The sequence below is a fragment of the Lepisma saccharinum genome, chromosome 2 (assembly GCF_977018435.1).
Source record: "Lepisma saccharinum chromosome 2, izLepSacc3.1, whole genome shotgun sequence".
Taxonomy (NCBI): Eukaryota; Metazoa; Arthropoda; class Insecta; order Zygentoma; family Lepismatidae; genus Lepisma; species Lepisma saccharinum.
Genome location: NC_139230.1, coordinates 149,270,091 through 149,282,303, shown reverse-complemented (window position 1 = coordinate 149,282,303; position 12,213 = coordinate 149,270,091). Strand labels below are relative to the sequence as shown.

The 12,213-nt window shown below is 35.9% G+C and overlaps 1 protein-coding gene across 1 annotated transcript in view; it reads right to left on the bottom strand.

Annotated features, from left to right (window-relative positions):
• Positions 1–1,777: 1,777 nt before the first annotated feature.
• Positions 1,778–12,213, bottom strand: part of LOC145983696 (uncharacterized) — a 131,228-nt gene continuing 120,792 nt past the window's right edge. Inside the window, exon 3 of the mRNA XM_083116751.1 lies at positions 1,778–1,859. Coding sequence (XP_082972877.1) covers positions 1,778–1,859 — 82 coding nt within the window. The remainder of the gene's footprint in view (positions 1,860–12,213) is intronic.

Genomic DNA, 12,213 nt, shown 5'->3' with positions numbered 1-12,213 from the left:
AGCGTAATCCGGTCGCGGAGACCTACTATAACGGCTGGGGATACGTCGGGCTGACCCCCCGACTATTCCAATCCTGGTGGAAGATATCCACGCTTAGAGGTGAGACCGGCAGTCGGTAGGTAAGCCAAGGCCCTTCGTGGGCTGTAGAGCAAAGAATTATTATTATTATTATTATTAAAGATAGATTAAAAAAATATTCACCATTGCATTTCTCGTGAAATTCTAGCCTGATTGGATACATAACATTACCCATTCCCTTTTTTTAGTTGAATTCAATATGGCGGACGTCCACTTGGAACACACCCCTAGCCTGTTTCTATCATGGCCATTTGCACGGAACCTAACTACTTTACATTTTATTGGGTGTGTTAAGGGACTTTTGAATCACCCTGTATTCTCGAAAGAAAATTGCTGCCAATGTGATTGACTGCTGCATTAAGAAAGTTTGATTTTCTACGGAGATTTAAATGACTGGCCATAAGAATTACCACTAAGTGAAGGGTTTAATTTTCTACGGAGAAACACTGACCACGGGATTCATTATTAAATTATGCGGGGGTCATCAGTCAATGTTCTCCGAAAACAAAGAAACAAACTAATAAAGTTTCTGTACAGCGGCTACATTTTATGATAATCATCCCCACGTTGAGCGGTACACTAACAATTTCGCTATCGAAGGTTCTGGGATAAAGTTCCGCCCTGCGCATGGAGTGAGTGACCTACGTTCATTTTAACTATTCTTCGTTCATCCTCATAAACGATATTAGCAAAAAAGTGGCAAGAAAGCTACACGAAATAAGAAGAATAGAAAGAAACCAGAAATATACCATATAACATATCTATGTGATACAAAATTTCTGAGACACAAAGAATGATGTGAACCACCACAAATAGCCAATTAATTTAATCATTATTACTTCAAAAATTTACGAAAACATTAAGTAACTTTAACTGTCAAAACCTTTAAGGATAGAAATGTGATATTAATGGCTAATTGACAAAAGTCGTCTCTCTTTAAATTTATAACTCCCCCTGTTTTATTTGGCATACAGGATAACAAGGAAAACTCTATAAGTGAATCAATTATTCAAATTCTGAACTATGCAGTTAATGGTTGTACAGGTTGTTCGCAAATGATGCACAAGGAAATGGGAACCAGAATTGTAACGGAAAATAGCTGAGGAATGCGTCGCGGGTTGCAGAATTTTCACAATACAATTACGCCTAATGCAAACAAATGCTGCTGCTGTCAGTATAATATCTTGTAATTGTTATTTCCAGAGGTGCCCACGGGCGGGTTCGCGGACGCAGGTTGCGTCCATCCAGCATTTGGGGGGATTTTTTCATTTACTTTTTTTCTGATAGAAATTTGACTGAATGAAAATGTCAGCATTGGACCGAAGTTGAAATTCGTTAACAAGTAATAATCACTTCGTATACTGCTAAGGGTTGGGTAATAAGTATTATTTGGGGGGACAGTCCCCAGTTCTAATTAAGTATTGAATTGTCAGCCGAATTCTTGTGGGGGAGATTAAGCATTACATTTTTTGGGAAGGAACACTATCACGGAAACACTTAGGGGGGGGAGAAATTGAGCATTAACTTGGTGGGGGATTCTTGAGGGGAAAATATCCAGATATTGTTCTTAGATTTGCACAGATTTTTCATAGTAAGTGCGGGCAATATTTAGCGCTTTGGAATAAAATTCGTCTGATGATCATTATTCAAGCTGTCATTTTTCTGTATCAATTGGAATTCGTAAGGTATGAAGTGCATTTTACTCTGGATTATTCTCTAAGGGGGAGGGAGAGTGGCGGCGACTGTGGATGTCATATCCATCCGCTTTTGATCCGTCACTCCTAAAACAAACATCAGATACATGAAAAAGTACAACTAAAATATAGCACCGACCACTAAACAAAAAGTCCACGTTATTTTAAGTCGTTTTTCAGCCACGTTAGGATAATGAGGATAAGTGATGGTTAGACACTGCATTTGCTACGGGGGAAGGCAAAGGAGCGCTACAAGCCCAGAGACAAAGTTGTTGAAGGAGCAAAAAGAGAAAAAAATGGAAGGAGTAAAAGTCACAGCCCCTTGTGACAATATTGACTAGTATTAGTATTATTGTAAGGTTCGAAACAAATACCCTAAAAATGTTCTTGCTCGCGAAGGGCGAATCGAAGGATGAGAGAACAGGTCGCTTTAAAGTGACCTCTCCTGAAAACCTGTATTATTTTTTACAGATAACGGTAGATAGCTTTCGTGGTTTACATTTTGTGATAATATTACACTAGGAAAAGGTAATTAAGAGTATTTTTTTTTGTCTTACCACTTACTAGATATTGTACAAATCTCCTCATTTCTTAGTGTTATATCATTTTTGTTTTGGGCGCCCTGTGAAGGTATTGACTCCAAATTAAATTAAATTAATATTCTTGTAAGTTTGCAAAGAAGTAGATATAAAAATTTTCCTACTCGCTTCGCTCCCAATTATCCATGTTTGACGTCTTGATAAGATGATTGTGAAGGATTATACTATTGCTGCATTATCATTTGATTTGATTTTTGTTATTTAGCGACATAAAATAAAGGAAACATGTTCAGGCATTTTTCTGCATTTATTTGCATTTTCGAGTATTAATTATTTTGGCAATTTTAGGTCACTTTGAGTATTTTAATAATTTTCTGGAAAGCATTGCCACGTTGGTTATATTTTGAGGTTTCATTTATTGACTAGTTCTGCTTGTTAATGCTTGTCCACGCATATAATCAAACTACATTTCCAGGGAACAAAGTAGACCTGTGGCAATAACTCCTACCCCTATTTTAAAATATTTTGTCAGATGTCCTTGCTGACTGTTAATTCAATTCAGGAGATATTGCTTGCTTTCAGTATACTCCAATTGTTTCAGTGCATACAGATCTTCTCCATGTACAAATAAGTTCTAGCAAAGATAGACAATAAATTTCATTTCAGAATCTTTGAAAAATCTTTATTGTTTATATTAATTCAGATTTTTTGTGAAAAGCCATTGCACTTTGTGTTTTCAATACCAGTACAAGATAAAAGTATTATTTTGAAAATTGATTTTAAATTGCACATATTTTCCAGTTCTGCAGTAATCAGGGGGTGTCCAGGGGGCATTACTCTCTTCTGCAAACGAGATATAGTAAATATCATCATTTTGCACTGTCATCCATTAAATTGTGCTCTAAAATTTGCTCATTGCCTGTTAGGGAACTGATAATATGGAATTTTTGTTTTAAAATTTTTGGTCTGTTTCTTTTTAAAATTTTGGATAATTGTTTTACCATTTTTAAGTGATAAATGTATTTTTATTTGGTGCTGTTCAACAATTTTTATATCATTAAATTCCTTCCCCTACTTATAAAACTTGGTGGTTTTATTACATAAAAATCAAACTTGTCTATCTGGTTGAGGCAGTATCAACTCCTAAGAATTAGAGGTTTGGTGTCTTGTGAGGACATGAAATTCGCATTTCATAGTTCATATTCCACGATTTATGCAACAGGAATAAAAAAAGGATTTGCAAGAATCAAAGCTGTTATTTGAAGTTACTGGTGTGACATTTTTCATCTTTCCGCATATATATCATTTGCGCAAGAATGCGTGAAGCAGCCAACAACTACCGGGAGAAACAAAGTACAGTAGAGCGTCGATTATCCGAACGTCGGTCAACCGAACGACCGCTTAACCGAACTGTGTACTCGCTCGCACCTGTTACTCTCCCACCCTACCGTCCATCATCCCCCTCACTCCCAAACCAAGTTTCCCACAGTAGTCGCCGCACTGAGCCACCGCTGGCGGAACATTGCTTCTAATGGGGCCTTCATAAGGCGCTGCTGACCGGCCAAGCCGCCAGTCGCTGTGTTTCAACAATCAGCACACTTCTGTCGGTGTATGTATTGTTCATGCAAAATGCGTATGTAATATGTACATATTTTTGTTTAATAAACTGTACCACATACTATATATTCCTACTAAAGTTGCCTTTGTACGTTACTTTGTAATACTTAAAGAGATGCCTGTTTTTATGAATAAATTTACTGTACAGTACTTCTTTTTGGCAAATAAACATGTACAGTTCGATTATCCGAACAAACCAGTTTTCCGAACACCCATGTCCCCCAATTACTTCGGATAATCGACGCTCTACTGTATTGTCATGAAAGCTGAGAAATATGGCAGGTGGAGAGAGTAAATAGCGCACATTTAATTTTCAACTCCTCATGAACACATTCATATTGTAACAATTAATATTGTCGCTTTAGAAAACAAACAAGAAGATTAGATGCGTTGCTTGCAGATTTAATCAGTCTTAGTCGTGCAACAAGCAAGGGATATTTGAACCAAGAGGCAGGACGAAAAATTGACTTATTGAATGCTCGGTTTCAATTCGCCTCACAAGTAACATTGTCATGACAGCGTATTAATCCATAAGATTGTATTTTATTTAAACCTTCTCTGGAAGCTTCATATTGACCAGGGCAATCACTTGTTCACACCAGTCGTGTACCCTATGTGGTATTTCAGTATTGCACAGTTAAGCATTAAGCAAACTTCCTGATGTGTTGAGGATACAGGAGTTTCATCAGGAAAATAGGTGGTCAGCTGTTTGCAATAAACAGGTGGAAAACTCACGATTCGGCATGGAGGATGAGCTCCATGGCCTGGGTTTTTAGAGGGTAGGCAGGCTGGGAGAGAACTGACTTTTGATTTGGATTTGAGAGAGAGAGAGAAGGTCCAGAGAGAGGACTTGAGAGGAGAGTGTCGCTTGTCAACAAGCAACGAAGTCCAAAGAGAGTTTAGATAAATCGTATTCTACGACATTTTAAATTCATCATGATCATTCTTCAGATAGACAGGTATTTATCCAACCAACATGCATGATTCAGGTTTGAAGGTTCATAAAACCGAATGAGTGACCATTGTCTTTTCTAGTTGCTTAGAGATTTTATTTCAGATTTACCATTCGCAGCCAAGCATTTACACTTTTCATCTTAATGACAAGTGCTCTCATCATTTATGAGGATGAATGATGAATAAGCTAAATCCCATCGATTTATTGTGGGACTGGTAGATTTCGATCCCATCATTCACTAGAATGATACGATAGTCAATAGAATCGGGCTGTAGTTAGCACAGAGTGCTACGAGCCAGATATCCTGGGTTCGAATCCCGGCCTTGGTATGGGTGTTCTTTGTGAGTGTCCCTTCACCAGTTTCATCATATCATCACTCATCCTCATCTTCACGATTAGCCAAAACTGGCAGACAAGCGAAGTAAAACAAATCAAATCAATCAAAATATAACAATCAATTCGGGTACTCAACTGAAACTTACTGGAAGCACTAACTGAGAAAACTCACATGGGTGGTTTAAGAGGTTGTGCAGGTCATTACATCCCTGTCTTCAACCATTTCCAATAAGTATTTAATTGGCGAGGAAATAGTGTTCGGATATAACTTTAAACTGTAGGTCCAGTCCCGATTAGTCTTTCTGTGCATGAAGTGGACATAAAAACAAACTCAAAAAATTAGCAAGGTAAACTACTACGTAGTTGTTTGTGACCGTTCATATTTGTATTTGCTCAATGTACTAAGATAGATCTGCCGGCCCCCGTGGCGGAGTGGTTAGCACATCGCGCTATGACGCCAGGGGTCCCGGGTTCGAATTCTGGTCTGGGCATGGATGTTTGTTAGTGTTCATTCATCAATTTCATCATATCATCACTCATCCCCATCTTCGCAAATTAGCCAAAAGTGCACAAAAAGGGAAGTAAAATAAAGCAAATCAATCAATCATAATAAGAGACATCTGTAAGTTCACCTTAAAGTGTGAGATTAAAATAAAATAGAAATGCATATCTTCCAACACGGTCCCCTCCTACAATAGTATATTTAATCTGAAGGGAATTATTTTCTTCAGAAGATACTGTCATGGGCCGTAAGAATTCCGCAGCAGCAGAAAGCAAAATAGGAATTGAAGCTTTCCTCGCTACGTGATGCAAACTAGTGTGATAAAATTGTGAAATTAAAAACAAGAACCCTCCTGATAGTCCACGAAGCCCCATCCACCAAAGATTAATTTTAACTATGGGCCTAACTAATGGTAAGGAAAATAAATAAGACAATTTGGATTGAAGGTATATACGTGAAATACCCTTATGGAAGAAGATTTTGAGAAAAACTTAAAACAAATCTAATATTTGAAGGGTTCTCTTTTATGGGGACCATACCGTTGGTTCAGTTGCCGTGGCAATCCCAGCTTCCGACTGAGCATATAGAATTCTGCTGACGTTCTTTCAATTCTCCTTTTCTGTTTAAAGGCCTTCGACCATTTGCGTTGGAATGCATTGTTTTGTCCGTGAGTACTCTTCGTATGAGGCGGGCAATCGTAAAATAAATCTGTGCGTGCTGAGTTGAAGCACGATTCTGTCATTTCCTCAGTACGAAGTACACACACTCTCCTCTCCAATTGATTTAGTCTCGTGGCTGTTTATTGTCGTGGAGTTATTTTGTCCAAGTCACTTTTTCTATCGTAACTTGGTTTTGTGAAATAATAGAGTATGGGATACAAGTCTAAGAAGATATATTTGTGTGTGCGTGTGAGCGAAAGACATAGAATACAGAAATAAAGTGTATAAATAGATAGAGAGTATAGAAATAAAGTGTATGTAAGGTTCTTTGTCTGGTGTACCGAAACCTAGTGTTTTGTTTAACAATTTCTCATTTGCCTTTACTTCCATTAACATCCATTTACATTGCTTGGTTCCTGTTTCATTCATTTGCTTTATTTTACTTCGTCTCTTGTGCCACTTATGGCTAATTTGCGAAGATGGGGATGAGTGATGATATGATGAAATGATAAATGGACACCCACAAACATCCATGCCCAGGCCCGGATTCGAACCCGGGACCCCTGCCGTCTTAGCGCCATGTACTAACCACTCCGCCACGGATGCCGGTAGCATTCTGTTTGATTTAATTTAAAAATAAATTATTACATTTTATTTGGCACTTGCTGGCAATGCTTTCCAATATTTCAACTAATGGATTTTATTATTTTTATTTCTGTTCGTTTTCTAATTTAACGCTCTCTAAATGGAAACCAACAATTTATATTTAAACTTGAATTTATTACACAAACGAGTGGCTAATGCTTTTAGTAAAATATCACGAATTTGTATTACCGTATGTGGTAATAATGCATAATCTGATAATCAAATTGTTTTCGTATGATTTTATACAAGCATACATAGTTCTTATATTTAATGTTATCTACATTACTTCCAATTTTTTATTCTCTATTTGTTTACTATTCCATGCATCAGAAACTTAACTGGCAAATCATATAATATCACAAAGTTCAATATGCTGTGCCACATTTTCATCACTGCATAAGTCTACACGTTTACAATGTTGTAACCAAGATTGTAAGCGTGAGAGGAAAAATCAGGAAACAAGCATTGAAAATTCAGTTTGGCTGCAGTGAACAATGACTGTCAGTTTCAATTTTAATCTTCCTTTGATATTCTGAGATAATTGTTTTCTGGCATCTGTACTGCATAAAGCGTAACACTGATAACATCCTTAATCAGTCTTTTTACTAGACAGTTCTGCATAGGTTACTTTCCTTATAATTATAATTGCATTTCTTTTTTTACATTCTCTATCTTGCGTAGTGTGAAATGCTCGACGAGATAACGCGCTAGACTCTCATTTGAAAGGTAGTGTTCCAAGACAGTTCATAATGCTAGTTTCCTGCCGCCTATCTTGGCTATAAATTGATCCATTTCAAGTGGAAACTTGCCGCTTTTATACATCTGGATCATACTTCTAATTTCGAAAATATGAATACATAAGCAGACACGTAGCAGGGGGAGGGCTAAAGGGGCTGAAGCCCTCCCGAAATCCTACAAATATCTAATTTAAATGTTATTTGTATTGTTAATAGCAGAAATAAAGTTATAACCACAGTAAAAAATGCATTACCTTGAAAAAAGTTTAGTATATAATACAGAAACCACGCTATATTTTTATATTCTATCATTTAATCCACAGAATAAATGGATCCACAGATTCCAAAACTTAGTTTTCTTTGTGAGAGGTCACACAATATAAACTATATGAATAAAATTTACCACTAACTGTTAAAGCCTTTCTTTGAACGATTGTGTAAAAGTTAATAACAAAATACAATAACTATGATTTTCAGTACACTAACTGTACAAAATATAATAAAAATAATGAACCACAATTGTGTTAGATATTCACTGATACAGTGGATCAAGTAGCAAAGTTTCTACATTTATGAAATAATAACAATAAATTTGGATTGAAATTGGCATATTTTTAAAAACTTATAATAGTTATTATTGTAAAATAACAATAATTATTATTGTCATTATTATTTGTACTAATCAAGTTTTATATATGGCCTGACTTCCTCTATACAAATATTCCTGGCAACGCCCGTGCTGATAAGCGATGAGCCCACACCGAAATAAAATTCTGGCTACGGGCCTGTACATAAGGTAAGATATTTTGACTCGTAGAGATTATAAAGCTGTCGTAAGTTTTATACTTTCAAAATAAATTAATGTATATTAATCGCATCAGTTGCTATCGTCATTCGTCTAGAAATGCTTAGTTTATAACAGAAATTTTGCTCCAACATTCTCTCATCCTAGCAAATGTATGATACTTTCACATGAAACGAGAAAATCAAATTCAATAGGTATCTTCAAAAGAAGATTAAGAGAAAGTTTTATGAAGTGATGCTATATAGTACTCTTATTCCTGGTTCGATTTTTTGTTTTTGTCAAGTAATTAATACATGTTTAATAAATATTTGCAGTGGCCTATTATGTATATAAACCTATGTATGAGTGTGTGTACATTATATATATATATATGTTTTATGTATTTCATTGAATTACATATTTTTACCGCGGTTGGTTTGACGTGAAAGGTATATGTGTGATCGTTATTTTCAATATTTATATATGAATCAATTTATGAATATGTTTTATATTATGAACTTTTTGTATGTGGTTGAGTGTAAGAAAAGGCATGAGCCTTAATCGCCACCACAAATAAATAAGAAACAAATAAATAATAAATAAATACAATTTCATGTAGGAGGAAACAAATGATAATTACAGCAAAAGAAAATACATGTTCTTTTGGTCAACTCTCACTGATATGAGAAACTGAAATCTACAGCTGACGTGCTTCAGAAAGCAAAGTTTCCGCAAGAGCTTATGGTATTTTGCAATTAATTGTTCGTTTTTCAAGGCCAGAGAAATCCACTGCATCAAAGAGAAAACTGAGAAGTACTACGCAGGGAAAAGACAAACTTGTCTTACTCCACACACAGCAGTACAACTGAACATTAAACGTATTTTTCAAGGCTTCAGCTTGAATAACGATACGGTATGTAACTTTATTGCACAGTTTACTGCTCTCCTTATGTGTCCACGAATGTGCACACCACGTAATTGAAATTTGACGTTCCCACGATAAGAACAAACAGTTATACGACCGACACAAGAGGAAACAACGAGAATCTTTCTCTCACAGAACAATGGCCTCAACTCTATTACCAGCTATAGATGAACAATTCAATGTAAAATATATAGAGATGTTTCTAATACTCAATTAGGCATGAAAATATGCTTTCGTCAATGGAGCAATATTTCTTCAAAGGTTTCAGCGTCTGCTTACGATTGCATGATCAGGAGAACGAGTCATCTATTAACAAACCACAAGTTTAATTAATACCAAGAAATACCATTCTGGTGAAGGTCTTTTACGTCAATATAGACTCTTAATGAAAGCAACTAGTGATATCAATTTTCAACCTGTTAACCTATAGATTCCAATAATAATCAACCCAGGTTCACCTTTTATCATCACTGAGTTGGACTTGTCATGTATGCTTTCTTTTTATCATATTGTACGTACATAAATTTTAATCACTATATAATGTACTGCAGTATATAAGCTTACCCTTACATACATCTTCTTTTTCAAAACTTCAGAAGCTTATCTGTTGATGTTTTTACCACTTCTACTGGTGAGTGTGATGTGAACAAAAATTATTGTCCTGCTACAAGTATTCATTTTCCAATATTTTTTTATTCGTATTTTAATCTGATCTTTAATATGTATATCGGGCACTTACAAGAGAGAGACAATAATTCTAGTTTATAAAATATATATGTAAATGTACTCAATATTTCTGCTCCGATTGTCTAATATATTAATTGCCTTTATTGAAGTGGCTGAGTTTCGGTTTTGTTGGTCGTTTTTACAGCAAACCTTTGTCATTCTTAAAATGAAAAGATTAAAATGTAAAGAAAAGAACAGATTAAAGAATGTTACAGAGTACTAATTAGAGAAATACAGTTACATGCGTATGTAACCTGATTGTAGCAAAGTTCTTTTACTAGAGAAAGATGAGGATATTAAAATATTAACTGCAGCGAAGAGTAAAATATTTTAACTGTGGTCTGGGAATGGTTTCAAGTTGTTAAGACGGCTCCTTAAACGATCCTAAAGTTTCTCGTTTTTAGGTGCTTTGCTGCTTTATCTAGTAGATAACATTGTGTTATTTTCACGGGTTACATACCTATCGATGCCTGATCCAGTTAGTATTAAATGTTTCGAGGAGATATAGTCTAACGGTTGCTTACCGTTTAGTACTTTGTGTGTTAATGTTAACAGCTTGTATTTAGATAAGGTTTTTTGTGGTTTTTTTTTTATTGAGCCCATTGAATCTGCGTAAATATTTCCATGTGGTCCCTTCTTTTGAGCTTGAAATTAAACCTCATGCACAGTGGCGTATCGGCCGCCCTTGCAGACCCTCACTTCCCGGAAGGAGGGGTTGTTGGAGCTTCCGAGTGTAACAGGAACTACCGAGCGATCGCTAGCGCGGGAAAGGTGGCAGGTTGGAACAAACAAACAGCAGCTATACTATAACAAGGTGGTTGATTTTCCTTTAGCGACTCAGTAGAAGGTGGGATCCAGGTATTTGGGATGATATGAAAAGCTTTCTACAGAAAGCGACTCAGTCAAAGAACAATTCTGGAAGTGAGCAAGAAAATAAAAAGAAATTGGCACACTTGTTAAGAAGAAAATGCCTGCTAAAAGACACCCTGGAAGAAATGGTAAACGGGGAAATGCTTCAATATCAACTGTAGCTGAAACAAATTGTTGCACGTTTTACATTCTACTTTCTTGTTTAAAGTTTACTTGAAGTCGATTTGACAATTTAGACTTGAGAGAATGAAATATTTCAGATGAATCACTTATTTTTAGGGAGAATGTAATATGCAACATCTCGGTAACGAAATTAGGGATTTTCTCCTTCCCGTCCCTGCTTCTGGAAATGTTATTATTTTCATTGTTTATCCTTCTTTTAATTATCCGCGCGGGAACAGCAACTTCCGAGCCCGAAGGGAATTCATTTACATGACATAAGATGATGAAGTAATATATATATATATATATATATATATATATATATATATATATATATATATATAATTTCAGGGGTGAATGGGGTTAAATGACTCCCCTTGACCCTCCGTACCGATGCCCTTGGTTGCTAGACTCATCTACATGTAAAAATTGTTGGCGACCAGCAAATGCTGACCCAGAAGAATTGATTTTGCTTTATTCATTCTGACAAGAATACGTACGTTACCCTTCTGTAAATTTTTGAGGGGGACGCATACCCCTGTTTCCACCGCTACCACGCCCGTGTATACTTTTGCTGTTGTTGGATATTGTTCTAGGAAGATGCTGAAACTTAGTTTGTACTCAACGAAGATGAATATTAACATAAATAACTCGTACTTTTATTTGTTCGTGTTCATGGAATAGATGAAGCGAGCAGAGTGAAATGTCCATGTCTTGTCCATGACTCTAATAGCCCTTGAAGTCGTACCGTGTTATGCTAATCATTCCGGCACGGAGGCTCTCTTATCATATTTTTCCATGATGGTAAATGTTTTTTTTAATTAAATTTGTTAGTTCTCTGCGGCTTGACATTAAACGTTCTCTCTGTGTTTTATGTTTCAATGCAAAGTGATCTATTTAGATATGTTTTGTTAGCGCAACAATTCTTTTCATATAACGGATATAAACGTCTGCATACGGTACCCACGTGTAAATTCTAATGTC